The sequence below is a fragment of the Zosterops lateralis genome (assembly GCF_965231275.1).
Source record: "Zosterops lateralis genome assembly, chromosome: 10".
NCBI classification, from domain to species: Eukaryota; Metazoa; Chordata; class Aves; order Passeriformes; family Zosteropidae; genus Zosterops; species Zosterops lateralis.
In genome coordinates this window covers 24703349-24719674 of record NC_139770.1, presented here as the reverse complement: position 1 = coordinate 24719674, position 16326 = coordinate 24703349, and the positions used below count along the sequence as shown (strand labels likewise).

Sequence of the window (16326 nt, the reverse complement as noted above, 5' to 3'; positions counted from 1 at the left end):
GTATCTTCCTAAAACATACCTTGAACTGAGGAGGGGTTTTTTTTATTTTTGGAAATACTCATTGCTTAAATTTTCTCCCTAAATTAGTCTTCTTCATTGTACACAGAACACAAGTTAGTGGTGGGGCACTAAGCTTCCTGTCCACCTGGCTGTCAAACAATGCAATTTAAATTAACTGCTCCCTTTATCACACATAAAGCTACAAGCTAACTTCAACTAAATGAACACACAGATGTCAACTCTTACAAAACTTGGAGACAACAAACCTCTGCAGAGATGACATCCTGGAGGATAAGGAGCAGCAGGAGCCACCTATAGAGGGAAGTATTTCACAGGACTTGGGTGAAAGGAGAGGTGCCAAGGCTGGCCCCTAGAAGGGCTCCTCCTTCCCCTCTCAGTGCAGACACTGTGAGGGTGCTGTGTTTGCAACCCTATAGAACAATCCCCTGGAAGAAGCCTTGCACACTGCCAAAACAGCACAGAAGTTGTGCATGACATGATCTGAGCATTTATAAATCCCAAGAGACACCAGATCCCCTCACAATGTTGCTGTGTGTTGAAGCCATTTTCCATACCTTTCACAAGACAAGGCTGTAAAGCAACTCACTGAGTTTAGGTCAAAAAGAGAAGCAGCTGTTTGCTTAGAGCTGAGAGAGACAAAATTTCACATTCATCAGCACTTCCAAAACCAAGCTAGAAATAAGCACATCCTCTTCCTTGTGAGTTCTGTCTTCCAAAAGGAGTCCTGATCTGCAGCTCCTTTCTGGAGTGAGACACGAAGCCAGCTGGGGCTCAGCTTGCTCCCAGCATTTCCCAGGAGCTCAGGAGCTGCAGGTGCTGAACACACTGACACCAGGTAACCCCATAACTTTCACCTCTCCTATCAATGCACAGGGATAGGAACTAAGGCATGTATAGCCATGCACACCAATTATCTGCTCCAAAATGGAGCCTGATGCTTCCATCCTGTGCCTTTTATTATCACCTGATGCAAGTGCTGAAATTTCCCTGCCAGGCTGATACAATTCACAAATGAAATCAAACACCTGCAGCTCTGGGCAGGAGTGTCAGACTTCCCAGAGCAGAGGAGGATGAGCCATCCTGCCTGTGCCCAGCCCTTCAGCTGTGTGCATGCACAGAGACCAGAGCTGGGGCAGCTTCTGTTTCTTTTCAGGGAGTGCCAGCATGCACCTCTTTAACTATCACTGTGGATTTACTGGTGTGGCTTCAGATCTAGTTCCCACTCACCCACTCCATTTCTCTTAGGACACTTGGGACAGGTGTGTTGACTCAGGTGCATACAATTTGAATTTCTGTGACATTTTCCCCTTTTCTTTAGTGAAAGCAAACCACAAAAACCCACTGGCAGCTTTGTCAGCCCAGACAATGGAAAATCTTTAATGACAACGAAGTCCAGTGCTCCCCTGCCACTAACATAGTGTCATTCCTTCAACATCCCCTAAATACCTCCTTGTCCAGCCATGAACTGCTGACAGTGGCTTCCCTCCTCTGGGCTCTGGTCTGACCAGATAACCTCTTCCCAGACATGCCCATGGCTCTCTAAAAATGCCAAGCCAAAGAGGGGTAAACCCAGGTTCCAGCTGGAAATATTTCCCAAGTAATTACAGAGCATCCTTCCCAGTACTAAGTCCTTCAGTGGCTAACTGGAAAGGGCAGTGTTGCCGCTTTCCCCTTTTCTACATGGACAGAAAGCTGTTCCCCTGGAAGTGATAAAGACTGCAGGAGGATGAGGCTTTTGTTACAATCTAATTATTACTGCCTACTAACTCACACCTGGCTCTTCTAAATACCAGATTTGTCATCACTTGCACTTTATATTAGATTTCTATCTAGGCAGAGGAAAAAAAAGGAAAAATAGAGTGTTACCACTGGCTTATTTTAAGCTCTGTCATAATTCCTGTAGAAGTCTGTTTAGACTGCAAATGAATCACAAGTTGGATGCAGCTAAAACTGTTAGCATAACATTTGAAATTCCATGCTCAGTGCAGACTATTGCCCCTAAATAACCAAGGGTTCTGAGAGATCTGGGGAATCTGTGGGACATTTTGTTTCCTTGCAGGAGCCCTGCTGGGGAGCAGATGGGTTTGGGAGCCCAGGTGAGCAGCAGGCAGGCTGTGCTGGCTTCCCAGAAGCCACAGCCCATCCATCCATCACACAGCTCCAGCCAGGGAGTGTGGCTGGGCTTGGCTCCACAGTGAGGGAGTTGGTGGAAAATAATGTTGTGAGAATTAACAGATGAAACAGCCTAGAAAAGGAGGCAGAAGCTATTTGAATCTCAACCAAACACATAGTAGGAAGGCAAACTGCTGTGGCAGCTTCCCCGATCCAAAGAAAAGAGAAGTAGGGCTGTCAAAACCCAAGAGTGGAGATGGGGAGAGGATTACTGTGTCTCTTCCAAGCCACCCCTCATGGCTTTTCCTCTGTAAGCTCCCTCCTCCCCCTGCAGTGAAAAGGAATGCTTTCCAAGCTGCCTTCATTGCATTCCTGTCCTAGTGGAACATGGTGCAAGGACCCGGACCTTTTTACCTGTATGTAATTTGTAAACACTGACAGATCCAATCCATCCCAAGAGATGGGTGTGCAGAAAGGCAGCCCCTGAGCTGGAGGAGCAGCTGTGCCTGCAGTGGTGCAAGGCTGGGACAAATCCCCAGGGCCATGGAGACAAGACATTTACCATTCACCAAAACCAGGCCAATGACTTCACAGGATTTATTCAAAACAGGAGAAAGTTCTACAGACCTGATGAAACACATGAATACAGAAGACAGGGAAGGTGTTCTCACCATCACTCTGAGATTGCCCAGCTACCACTTCCACCATGCTGCCACAGGAAGAAGCTGCCCTTTTCAGCTCTGCCTGTGTCTCAGCATGAGAAGCAGAGCATGGTGGCAAACCTGCTCCCCACCTCTGCAGAAAAGCACTCAGCAGTCAAGAGATCCCCCTTGTTGGCTTGCAGAAGGTTGGAACTCATCTAGCAGCAGCTCTGTGGTGTTTGTGTTAATGGGTACAGTAAGTAATTAATCAACAATTGCAAATGTAGAGCAGCAGAGAGCTGGAAAAAGCCACCAACTTCCAGTGAGTTCTCCCATTTGTGCCTTGGAGCATCTTCCCAAAACCTTTCTGATAATATGAGTTCTTCTGTACCAAGCCCAACACTGTACTGGAAAAGTAAATGATTACTAAAATTTATTTTAAATTATTTTTTTTAAAAAAGTAAAAAGATTAAAAAGTCTTGCAAGATTCACTGAATTATTAATTGCTTTCCTCTTCCTTTGCCAAAAATGTCACCTGAGTGGTTTCACAAGTCTTACAATTTGGAAGGAAGTTCACAGACTGTTTATAGAATCAAATATTTTGGATTAGAAGTTTAGCTTATCATTACACAGCTTGACAGCATTTTCGTAAATCAGCCCTACTCTCAAGAGCTCCCAACTACAAAAACAAATTTTAAATGATTTTTCATTTTCCCAAAGGCTCAAGGTTTTGGCTGTCGCAACCCCTTTGAAGCAAACCGAACTATGCTCATTGTATGATCCTGACTTGTGCAATCTCTGCTTAGAAAGCCTCTCCTGTGCCTCCCCTACACCGTCAGCAGCTGAGATGAAGCCAGAGGTATCCATGAGCTGCAAGAGCCTGGCTCCATTGGGAGTCTGTTTAGTGCAGTGACTCATGCAGGTCAGTGGCTGTACCACAGTGAGCCTTACAGCTCAGAGTTGGTCAACAAAGCCCTAAGAGCAAGCCTTGCTACATGGAAGAGCTGTCAAAACACACCAGTGCTTAGACCTAACAAATCTGACAACCCTGATTTAAAAAGTGCTTTGAAACTCAAGAAATACTAAACACAGTAAAATCAATCCGTTAGCAATGCACTTTTCGGAAGCCAGGCAGGGTGACTTTCCCATGAGTGTAGATATCCTCATCCGTGCCCTGGTTGATGTGCTTCACCATGTTCTTCTCAAACATGAGGGGGTGGTAAGCTCCCATGGTGCAGGCGTAGTCGTGGAACTTCTGGTAATAGTGGCAAATATCCGTCTGCCGCTTGGAGGGGAGAAACTCGTACACGTCCACCTGGTCACACAGTGTCATCATGAGGATGATGCCTGTGGAGAGACAGACAGCAGACACCCCACGTCACACCAGAGACAGGGTTTAACATTCCACAGGGACAAGCAGCCAGCAAGGAGCAGCCAGATCCAGAGGGAAGGGTTTCTTTCCTTTATTAATGTTCAGAGCAGAGGGGCAAAAAACAAGCCTGACCAGATGGGGCTCTTTTCTGAAGCCCTCCCTTACAAAATGTACGATCAATGTGATTTCAGCAGATTGTTTACACTGACAGCCATGCCAAAAGAACAATTTTTAAGAGTACTACCATTATCTGTGACCTTCACAGAAACTTGGGTGTCTGCCAAGCCAGCACTGCAATTAGCTGATCCAAAGAGCCCGTCTCAAACCTGCCTGGATCAGCAGAGATGAGACCTTTGCATTTGTCCCAGCTGCCCCTTCTGAGTGCAGGGAACAGGAAAGGGCCTGTGCTGGGAGATGCTCAGGAGACTGAGCAGCCTCTGCTCTGCAGGCTTCCCGGAGCAGAGCAGTGCTGCCCTCCTGTGTCTCCTCCACCGAGGACACCACACCAGTCACTGCTGAGCACAGCCACAGCAGACTGAAGCCACAGTTTCTGGCTGCTTTTCTTCAAAGTGCAAGAAATAACACGAATATACCAGAGAAACTGAATCAATGTGTGACATCACAGGAAATTCATGCAGGATCTGGGACATTAGGGACCATGCACAACTGAGGAACTGTAAGACATTAAAAGAATCTGAAGTGTATTTTAAAAATATTTTCATCCACCTTTCAAATGAAAATTTTCAATCACATTCAGGCATTCCAGAGAACACAGAGCTGGAAACTGGAACTCATCTAGGCCCTTGGATTTGACAAAGTGACTTGTTCTACAAAGCAAAAAACAAGGTGACTTGGCCCTAAGTTAAGCCCTGGGGGAACTGCTGTCTGACATGTGTGTCTTCAAGCCCGAAACTCCAGTGAACAATTCTGCTGCTAAAGTCATTGCCTGTGCTGTCACACAGCTGCTCTACACATACCCAAGCAATGATTTAAGAGGTGCTGTGCCTGGCAAAAACATGAAGCAACTCTGTTTACACAAAGTGCCTCTGCCCCAGCAGTGATGGAACAGAGGCGAGAGCAGACAAAGGGAGGAAGCACAGCAGCTGGACAGTCCATGGCAAACAAGACTACATCTATGTTGTGATTTCAAATACATGGCAGCTTCCCCAGAGGTTCACTCCTTTGTATTCAGCTGGTCATGACAGCTGCTCTCTGCTAAGCAGGAAACCTTTTGCAACAGCAAAATGTAAAAAGGAGTTCCTTTGCTAAGAAGGGCATATCACTGACCTTTTCAGGGCAGCCATTCATTCTGACCTTCCACAGACCCCCAGAAAGTCTTTATATATATACACATACATATATTTGTATATATAAATAATATATGGAAAAGAAACAGGCACACCCTTAGAATTCATTTACAGTAATCAGATTTATTTGCCTGACCAGATTTGAGCCTGCAGGAGACACATCCTTCCTCTTGCACCCTGTGGGAACTGCTCTGGCACTAGGAGCTACAAATCCTAGAGACCCTCCCAGTGTTGCAGTCTGTTCTCCTGTTTCCACCTGGAACTGGGCCATGTTTGGGACTGCTATTTCAGACGGGTGCTGCAAAGCACTTAATTTAATACAACTGAGCTGCTGCTCTGAAGACAGGAAGCTTACATTTTGGCACAAGAAAAACACTGGAAAAACAACTCTGATAAGCACCATAAATTTGTAGATGTCTTTGAAAAAAGACATCTTGGAGAGTTCCTGTCTGCGAACTGAACCAGAAGTTTTGAGGGCAATTATCTTACCAAGCATTCCTGATGATGGTGGATTAGGCTGAATATTCTCCAGGGAATTCTCCTGCAGAATATCCCAGAGTTGCCACTGCATTTTGGGATTCAGGATATAGAAGGGCTGCTCTGGATATGTTCTACGATACGCCTTATAGCTTTCGAAAAACTTGTAATCTGGTTTTCTGTACCACTGCAAAACAGAAACAGGAGGTCAGATCCTTTATTTCTGGCCCACTTTACTGTAATCAACAATAAACAAGGATGAGTGAACGTGCTGCTGCTGGAGAAGATCCTGCTACACACCCTCACTCATCTAAACATCCTTATTCACTGTCCCCTTGGGTCACTCTGGTGACCTGACTCAGTAAACAGGGCAGGGAAACTCCAAATCTCAATGAAGGACCATTGAATGAGATCAGCATCTTATGTAATTTCATTCTGCACTCCCCAGAAGCAGATGTTGAGAACTCTGCTTTAAATGTTCCATACCCAGATCCTTCTCCACACTGCAATACCAAGCATCCTGTTCTGCAGGTAAGTTTCCCAGCTCAGCCTCCTGAACAAAGCTGAGCTGATTTGCATCCCTAAATTTCCCCTTTCAGTAAAAATGTAGCAATGGTTTACATTTTCCTAAAGTCATGATGAGATTCTTTTCCCTATGCTATAAATATCCCATCCTGGTTTACTGACTCTTAAACATGCTGTCCATAGCTCCTTATACCTCCTGGAGCTGTGGGACTAGGCACAGAAATAAACATCAGCGAGAAAACAGGAAATGCAGGCCAAAGAAACAAATGCAAAGATTTCTCAGCTTCTAAGCCAGAGCTTAAAATAAAAGAATGGACTGTTCACTCCTACCTGTTTTCGCTTTGAGCCTCCAGAGCTCATCAAATATCAAACAATGCTCTTTTGTACTCAAAATCAGAAGTGAATTGCTAGAGGGATTGCACACCCACATGTGAAACCTGCCACAGATCTTCAGAGGATTTTCCAATCCATTCATAATGCTTCAAGTATATCCCATGGCGGACTGGTGCTTGAAATATCCAAGCATCAACCCTCAGCAAATCTTAAATTAAGAGTCAGAGAGAGGAAACCATCCTATAAAGAGACAACTGCTGCAGCCAGTAGTGACCTCTTCCCTGTGCCATCCATCCATGTGGAAGTAAAGATGGTGATCCATTATCCTTGGCCAGAGGCCCTTCACAGGGATCAGAAGGAGGTAAGTATTTTCTTAGGAACACTCATGCATGGGATACTCCCAGAAATACACACAGATATATCCATAATTAAAAAAAAAAAATAAAAAAAAAGCAAACAAAAATGTCCTCAGAATGACTGATTGCTCACATTAGGAGGAAGTTTAACAGAAGCACTTCAAAGCAGGTTAATCTGATTTTATTTACAAAAACTCAGCCTTACCTCATCAATTTCTGCATGATATGGTGCTGGATCCCAGACAATTAAGATTCCAGTGTTATATAGTGACTCCTTCAGGAACTTCTGCTCTTCAACAGTTACAAGCTTGGAAAACAACAGATACAATGATATGCAGTATGCCAACAGAATTAGCAGGCAGCCAAGCAATAAAACACATCTGAAAACAGCCAGAGCCACCCCACTGCTGGTTACTGAACATGGCCCCATGTGTGCAGCAAGGACACAGCCCCTGCAATGCCCTTCCAATGCCCAAGCCAGTGCTGCCTAGCAGCACAGGACTTGTGGAGAGTCACAAGAAAAGCTGCCATGGTGCTTTACAAGGCTTTCCATCCATGACAGTGACACGCTAAGGACAGGACCTGCAGAGTGAGCCAGCCTGAGAGGATCCCATCACTACCATACCAGCAGCAGGAGGGAACACCAGCTGCTCCTCATCACCAGGACAGTCCAGGCAGAGCCTAATGCAAACACACTGCTGGCTTTATCAAGAGCCTTCATTTAACCCCCCAAAAAGGCCTGCAGGTGGGTGTTTTCTCTTCAGCAACAGGAACCCTGGCAGCCAGTGCTCAGCCTGCAGTGAGACCATCAGTGCAAGAGATGAGAGACTACAGCATCCCCAGCCAATCCTGCCTCATGCCAAGCCCCCATCACCTCAATAGAGCAGGGAGGGGACAGCTCAGGCAGGGGAGATTTGAATCTCCTGAGAGCAGCAATGAGAAGGAAAGCTTCAAACAGAGATGTCTATAATCTGGACATAACCACAACTGCTTGGGACACCCAAGAGTAACCCAGGTATGCAGCAGAAAGGAAACAATTCTTATCAAACAATTAATCTCCTGTCCTCCCCACTCAAAGCCATAATCTGTACAGGCACAGCTTGTAAACATTGTTATCACAAATCATAAAAATCAGCTTCCATTTGTCCTGACTTTCTCCACAAATCTAATTATGAGCTAACCAATTAGTCCTTGAGCAACCTGGCTGCCTTCATGGCTGCCCCCATAACCAGAGCACAAGGACATTGCAGCCAGCTCAGATGGGGATTATTCCAAAACCAAAGAGTTTCCTCACATCTGTTCTTATCTCTATAGGATTAGGCCTTGACCATGTGCACTGCCTGGTTTAATTTCCTTACAGTAGCTCTAATATCTAGGCCACTGACAGCTGGAGTGTGCAGTGCTGCAGGTGTGGGCACCAGAGGGACAGAGAGGCACCAGCTGGCACCAGCCATCCCAGCACCAGTGGGATGGAGCACTGCAAAGGGGCAGGGATACGGCAAGGAGCACATGCACTTTATGTTCATTGTTTCTATAGCCATGGGAGTTGGCAGAAGCACACAAATCCAGAGAGAGCTGTGACAGGCACAAAAACAAAGGGACAAGAAATCAGGAGGGGAGCAGCTCCACAGCCACTGTTTGCTGTGTCCTCCCTCACACTGGAGCTGGCTGTTGGCACTGTGTTGGGGGTTAGGTTAGGTTTCCTTTTTTACTTTAAATAATTTTTTCCCCATAAGTTACCAAGGAGACTAAGTGTTGGATACTTAAGAGTACTTGACCAAAACAAAGAGGTGGCCAAAGCTCGGCTGGGGAGATTTTTCTTTATCTGTTGTAACTCCAGAAGGAAGGGGGTAACTACTTTCTCTGATAACAAGCAAGCTGTTAAAAACCCTATTGTTTCCAATCTCTGTTCACTCTTCCACTACCCCCATGGGAATATCTTCTGTTAATGGACCATTCAAGCTCACCAATGGCATGACACATTTCATCATCCCATTGTGAGATGCTCCACCCAGGGAGAAGGAGCCAAACCATTTCCACCTAGATAAAAAGGAGCCACAAGTGTCACCAGGCACTCTGGTGTTCCCAAAGGAAGACCAGACCCACCCCTGGACCCTTGGCTCCATAGGACCATCTCTGCTCCCAACAGGACCACATCTGCCACTCCAGGAGGGCTGACTTTGGACTGTTCCCAGCACCCTGATCAACAGGGCGTCAGGTTGCATTTCTGACTCTGTCAGGGTTTTCTGGGATTCCCTGTTTGTTTGTTTGCTTATTCTTTTGTACTACATTTGTATTTTTAATATCCCTAGTAAAGAACTACTATACCTATTCCCAAAATCTTTGCCTAACAGCCTTTAATTGCAAATTTATAATAATTTAAAAAGGAGGAAAGGGGGGCTTACATTCCAAGGGAAATTCCAATCTTCCTTGGCAGATACCTGTCTATCCAAACCAAGACACATTGCCTGCTATCTATCAGCCACTTAACCTGTCTGCTGAAGGAATCTGGGTCCCCATTTACCTTCAGTGTCCATTTGTTGTTTAATAGTGAATGATTCTTTCTAAGCAGTAAAATCCATTTAAATTACTGCATGACTGATTTGTCCTGCCCAGATTTTTGATCCTAATTAGTTAACTGATCTATTGGTTCTCTAATTTCTTCTTTAGCTAGTTCACTGTGTAACAAGATCTTGTTAATTCAGCCCCTACCCCCTTAGTACATTTATTGGCCATATCACAATGAATTCCTTCTTTCCTGCTACCAGCAGTCAATGTCCTGTAATCTAAATATGCTCTCCTTTCCCACCACAGCCTTTCCCCATTCCACTGATGTTCTATCTCCTCTTTCTCTCTCCCTGCAGACTGTGGGTGCCAATAACAGCAAAGACAACCAAAGCAGAGAACGCTCTCTGTGACAGCAAGAAGCCAGCCCTTGGAAACAAGGCTGAGAGGAACGAGTTCTCTGGCCCTTGGTCAGCTCTGCAGAAAGGAGCTGCATCTTCCAGCATGGCACTGGCACTCCCCTCACACGTACTTCAGCTCTTGTTTCCACAAGGTGTGACTGCTTTCCCAGGGCAAATCAATGCCTTGTGTCAGACTGCAGGAAAACATGCCATTAAAAAAGCAGCAGTACTGATGAACTAGTCAAGGCCTGAGAAAATAAATGAGGCAACATTAAATAAATTCTTTATTTAGAACAACTACCAAGCTTGTGGACCTATAAGCATATCCTCAGATCTGGAGGTCCCAAATTTCTTACCTTCTTGTCATTAACTGCCTTCCAATCCATTAATCGTTCTCTGTACACACAGATATACAAGATACTCCACTTTACTGTTAAAACCATCCACCCCCAAGTATGTCCTAGAGACTGGCCAGCAAATTACAGAAAAGTATTTTAAAGTAATTATTAAGAAACTTAAGGCCACTGGCCATGTGTGCCAAAGGGATATTACTCAATACAGATAATCTTTGACAGATCAGATTCAGGAGATCCCATTTCCTTCACTTTGGCAGTGGACTGAGGATTGATCAGCAATAAGAGCCAAAATAAAAGTGGCCAAGCCCCAAACCCATTCCTTTTCCCAGTTATAATATAAGAAAAGCCAGCCCAGAACAAAAACAAATCACAGCTTCTCCAGTACCTGATGCCTGTAAGAGCTCTGGACAAGGCAAGATAAGGCACAGCTCCTGCAGTGAGCTACAAAGAGAATGTGATCAGATAACCCCACTACCAAGATTTAAATGATGTCACCAAGACTAGAGCAGCACTGAACCATCCAAAGTGCAAATAAAATCATTTGAGAAAACCAGGCTTCCAATCCAATGGTCTCCAAAGTTAACGGGGACTTCAGTCAGAGCTGCTCAGTTTAGAAACCTCAGGTGAGAGACTCCTGCACTACACACATGGAAAGCATCTTTTTTTCCTGGTCAGCAGCCAGATCAATGCTGCCTTTTGAGTTAACTTTAGCCTCTAAAAACTGCAGCAAGATTGTTCTCCCTGTAACTGAAGTTTTCTAAGCTGGTATCTCTATTCAGAGGGAACATCACCCATGATTGCAGGCTGATCTGCATGGAGAAAAGAAGTACTAAAATGACGTGGCTGTAACTACACTTGGTCTAAAATAGGAGAATCCACATGGAGAGTCCTATCACAGCTGTACAGCCACATCTGTTTATGTACAGGGAGAGTTACCCTCCCTCCCTGTGCACATAAACACTGATAGATAGCACATAGGTCATGCACATGTTTTCTCTTCATATCACTGTAAGCTTGGCTATGAGCATATCCTCCAAAGAAAGTTTGCTTAAGTGATAACACCTATCTGACATCAGAAAAATACAGAGACAGGAAAGATTAAAAAAAAAAAAAAAAGTCAAACTAGGCACAGAAGCCAGCAGTCAGATCCATCTGCTCAAACCAGACTGGTTCAGAAAGGACAAACTGTCACCCTTCTGACTGGAGGTTTAATGCAAGGAATCAAGATGCAGCAAACAACAGCAAAGAGCATGGCAACAAGTGAAGAGTGACCCAAGAGCAGAGGTAGCAAAAGCATTCACACAACAAAAAATATCCTTTAAAGAATATCCTTTAAAAGACACACAAAATGAGCTTGGTAAACTGGTCACACATTACCTCTGTGTCTTCTTGCCTTTGAAGAGGATAGTCAAGCTCCTCTTGCAGTTTTGAGTATCCTCAAACCTCATTACACAGCAGAGTATGCATGTACTCCTCACACTGGGGCAGGTGAGAAAACTCTAGGCCTACACATCTTAGCTTTGGGGTAAGGAAAAGAAACTGCCTTTTTTGGTACAGGATTACAAAAGCTACACTACAGCCACTCATTTCTCCCTCACTCAGTTCCTCAGCCTTCATGTGCCTACAACTTCCTCCTCTTGTGGGGGTGAGGAGCTGCTTGTACTCAGTGCTGCAATGCTGCACCAGGTCTTTTAACCAAATTACTCCTGGCCTGTTTGGTATTTTACTGTCCTCCTCCATCTTCTCACCAGCACATCCTACTCTGACTTCTTACTTTTCTCTGCATGGCTACACTTGAAGATTTCTCTCCCCAAAAAGGACAACCATGAAGGGTAACAGGTCTATGGAGGAAAAGTGCAAACACTCTGTGCCTACAAGAGCAAGGGTCTCACTCTGTTGCTGGACAAGTGACAGACTGACTCTGCTAATGCACTGTGACACATGGTTTTAACTCTTGACAGTTTGTTTCACAGCCTACAGCTGGCCAAAGGGAATCAGCAAAGGGACACTTTCATACCTACAAAGCTCTCAGAGGCAGGGATGATTTAACTCTGTAAGCAAGGCCTTGCATTAAAGTCACTTTTGCCACGCTCTCCAGTGAGGTCCTGGACCCACCACAGCCCATCCCTTTCCTGGCTGTGCACAGCCTACAGCTTTAAAGGTGGGTCTTTTGTCAAGTGTCTTCAGCCATGTAGCAGCCCTGGCTAATGTGTTATCTACAGAGTCTGCAGCATTTCTGGGTAGTAAAGAAACACTGTTATTTTATTAAAAGCCAAATAAACATCCTTCATTCTTCATACCCATCTCTGGGGCAGGCACAACTCATCTCTTGGCACACCCCTCCTTGCTGACCTGCACTGGCTGAGCTGTGATGCTGTTCCTGCCTCTCACTCCAAAGGTACAGCAGCAGCATGGAGCTGGCCTCCCTGTGCCTACACAGAGCTTTGAGCAAAGACAAAATACAAATTACCTTGTGCCTTCCTGTGCCTACACAGAGCCTTTGAGCAAAGACAAAACACAAATTACCTTGTGCCCGCTGTAAATCACAAGCAGGCTACAGCAAGTTTGCAAGTGCATGCCAGTGTCACTCCACTCACCTCAGATTTACTAACAGTCCCCATTCCAAGAAGAGACCTCCCCATCCCACAGCTACGTGCTAGGGACAGGAGAAATCAGATGGACAGCCCTGTTCTTCCCAGCTCCCAGACAGGGCAGCCACACAGCTCTGCCATGCTCAGCTTCCTTGGTGCACACTCCTCAGACCTACCTGGGAATTCACAAGACGAATTGTTGTCTTCTGCCCCACATCATCCTGAAAGCCCCTGACAGGGGCCCCGTTGAATCGCAGGACGGCATCGTGGCTGTCTGAAAGCCAAACAGAGGGAAAACCTGTGAGTCAGCAACTGGCCTTGAGTGATACCAGAAACAAGGGACATTATTCACCTGCACTTCTAATACAACCTGCTTAATCCCTGGCTTTCAACCTAACATCTAGAAGTAGCAAGTCAGATCCTTTGAAGGAAGGTGTGGCTCAAACTTCAAGATCAATACACTTTTTAAAATCTACTCTTTAAAACAACAACTCACTGCCAGGTTGAGAACACAACCCTATCATTTGCTCTCCCTCTTCCTCCTTCCAAACACTTTACCAGGAGATAGCCCAATACACAATTAATTTACCATATGGCTGGCTGCAAACTTAGAAATTAGGAAGTAGTAGCAAGCCAGCATCCTCTCTTCCAGCCTGGAGGTTGACCAGCCCCAGAAATGTGTACACCAACCATAGAGGAAAGCCAGGCTGACTTCAGCCTGCCAGCATGCCTCCCACTGAAATACACCCACTGCTGTGCCTTCAACAGACACAGCTTCTTACATGCCTTGGGATTCACTGCATTTTCCTCTGCTGGCATCATCTCTGCAGATAGCACAGCATTCCTCCAGCACCCTCCTCTGCCTTGGCACAGCCAGCCAGGCCACTGTAACCTCCTGGAGTCAGGCTGCTGCTGTGACACAGAGGGCAGCTGTGCTTGTCACCCTGGCTTCTCCCTGCCTTGTGGCTGCACTTGGATAAGAAACACTCCCTGTGATCAGAGGGGCTGATTTAGAGAAGCAGGGCCATCTTTCCTGCATTCACACTGAGGCCACATGACTGCAACACACAGCACCTGCAGTCAGGGTCTGTGGGAGTTGCCAAGTTCCAGGGCAGAAGGATGCACCTGGTCCAGAACTGGGTCTTTTTTAGATAATTTTCTTGAAAATGGGAGTGTTCTAACAAGCAATGCTAGAGGATCAATAATCTCTGGCAGCAAAGTCTGATTTCTCAGCTATTTTATTCTCCTAGACAAGTGGGGCTTCTTAAGAGCCCTTCAAAAACACCATCCAAACCCAAGAAAGGTTTCTGGATGTATCTGGAAAAAATGTGTCTCCATGCTGAGAAGTGGCTCTGCAGTTACCACAGACCCTTAGCTCCACATCCTACCTTGCACTAATGCAATACAGGGTTAGGATTTCCCCATATATAAGTTCAGCCAGACACCAAGCATTAATATGCCCCAAGTTTGCACATTAAATGGTGTTTAGTGACTGCTCAGTCAGAGTAGCTGGCTGTCTCCAGGTGGTTGTGCAACACTCAGTATCTCTCACATCAGATTTTTCACTGGCAATTTATAACCTTCAGTAAAAGGTGGTTGTTAACAACCCCGTGCTGCTCTGCCAGCCTTCCTTTACCTAACTGTTCATTTGATATCTTAGCATGATTACATAGAACAAATATTTAATGGAATAATAACTCAGCAATCTATTGTGCTCATTTACAAAAATACTTAATTTTAAATTTGTAAGTTTTAATACCTTACAACTTCAACAACACCACAACATTTCCTACATGGAAAAAAATGGGAAAAAACATAGAGAAATACACTGAATGCTCCTGAATCCTTAATACTCACCCTACCCAGCTCAAGGCTGCAAGTGCTCAAATTCTGCAGAAGCACCAGCAGAGTTAACCGCTTGGGCAGAAAGGTGAAAGTTTGTGACCCAGGCAAGAGAAACACAGGGCAGGGACACCAGCAGGGGTTAATGGCATCTGCCTCGGGCACACTCCACAGTGACCTCCCCAGCATCCATCCCTGGAACAAACCAGGGCTTCAGTGTGGGGAGGGCTCAGAGAGTGGCTGTGGGAACCATGAAAGGGCTTTGCCTGTTTGACGTGCCGGAGCCAAAGCACAGCCCACCCTACTTGGCTGCTCAATCTAGAGGTTCAGGAACTGCATTCCAACACTCCAGAACATCACCTCCCACTCCTGTGAGGGTTTCCTTCCAGAGGAACAAGCACTGGCAGTACTGGTGGAGCCCAGCACAGACACCCCTGGGTACAAGCCTGCTGAGCTGGGGAGGCTGTTCAACAGAAGGTCACTTCTGTGCAATTCTTCAGCTCTGAACTCCGAGAGGCACTCAAACAACCTGAGACAGGTACTTGAAGGAAAAGTAAGAACTGGCTTCCCAAGTCTTAACTCATCTCACTTCAAACACTTCTAAGAGACAGAAACATCAACCAGCTCCCACCTGCAAGCTGTACCAAGAGGCAATGCTGTTCTTCATTGCATTTTTCATAGCATTTTAACACACTGCCAACTGCTCAACCTCACTCTAGCTCCTGCTCACCTGCTGTGTGGACACAGAGGAGTTTCGGGCAGAACTTCTGAACAAGTACCAGAACTAAACACCGTCTCCCATGAGGGACTGACTCTGAAGGCTTTGCCAAAGTTGTCCATGACTGATGGATTAAAATCTAACCATCTACCTGGTTTCAGAAGAAGGCTGCTTGCAGCTTAGTGCAGGCCAAAGGGATCTGATCCAATAGACAACTTATGAATACACCCAAGCCTGCAAACAATTTCCACTTGAGAGAAACCTCCCAGACTTCAAAACTTCTCCTTCAGTGAACCTACACTTCAGCCAAGCATGAACCTTAACTGAGCTCCAAACACCAAATAATGAAGCAAACGGAGGGAGCTGCAGGCTATGGAGAATTTATGCCTGGTACAAAATCCTGAGTTGAAGACTGGAGAGCTGGTTTCCCCAGCATGCTGCTATTGTAAAGACACAAAACACTTTGGCATCAAAATATGCTTCTTTATAATCCACAGTAAAAGACCAAAGCTTCAGCATTTATTAATTAATTCATTAATTTCAGGTGAACATGGTAAGATGAGACTGCAAAGCATCACCAAACTTTGTCCAAAGAGATAAATCCCTGTAAAGTCTTTTGGTGGTCTTCTGGGCCACTCAAATTCAGCCAGCTGCCTTATGGCTCAGAATGAAGCAGTGCCACTTTTGGAAAGCCTTGAGCAAGAATTACAGAAACACTGAGGCTGGAAGGAACCTCTGAAGAGTGTCTGTGCCCAGCCTTCTGCTCAAC

General features: G+C 45.5%; 1 protein-coding gene across 5 annotated transcripts in view; it reads right to left on the bottom strand.

Moving 5' to 3' along the window:
- Positions 1–2716: 2716 nt before the first annotated feature.
- The window catches only part of ST6GAL1 (ST6 beta-galactoside alpha-2,6-sialyltransferase 1), a 44403-nt gene continuing 30793 nt past the window's right edge, over positions 2717–16326 (bottom strand). For all 5 annotated transcript variants that reach the window (XM_083868359.1, XM_083868360.1, XM_083868356.1 and 2 more), the window contains 4 exons: positions 13174–13271; positions 7350–7451; positions 5943–6117; positions 2717–4121 (listed from right to left, as the gene is read on the bottom strand). In XM_083868359.1, coding sequence (XP_083724485.1) covers positions 3880–4121; positions 5943–6117; positions 7350–7451; positions 13174–13271 — 617 coding nt within the window. In that variant the 3' untranslated portion in view covers positions 2717–3879. The remainder of the gene's footprint in view (positions 4122–5942; positions 6118–7349; positions 7452–13173; positions 13272–16326) is intronic.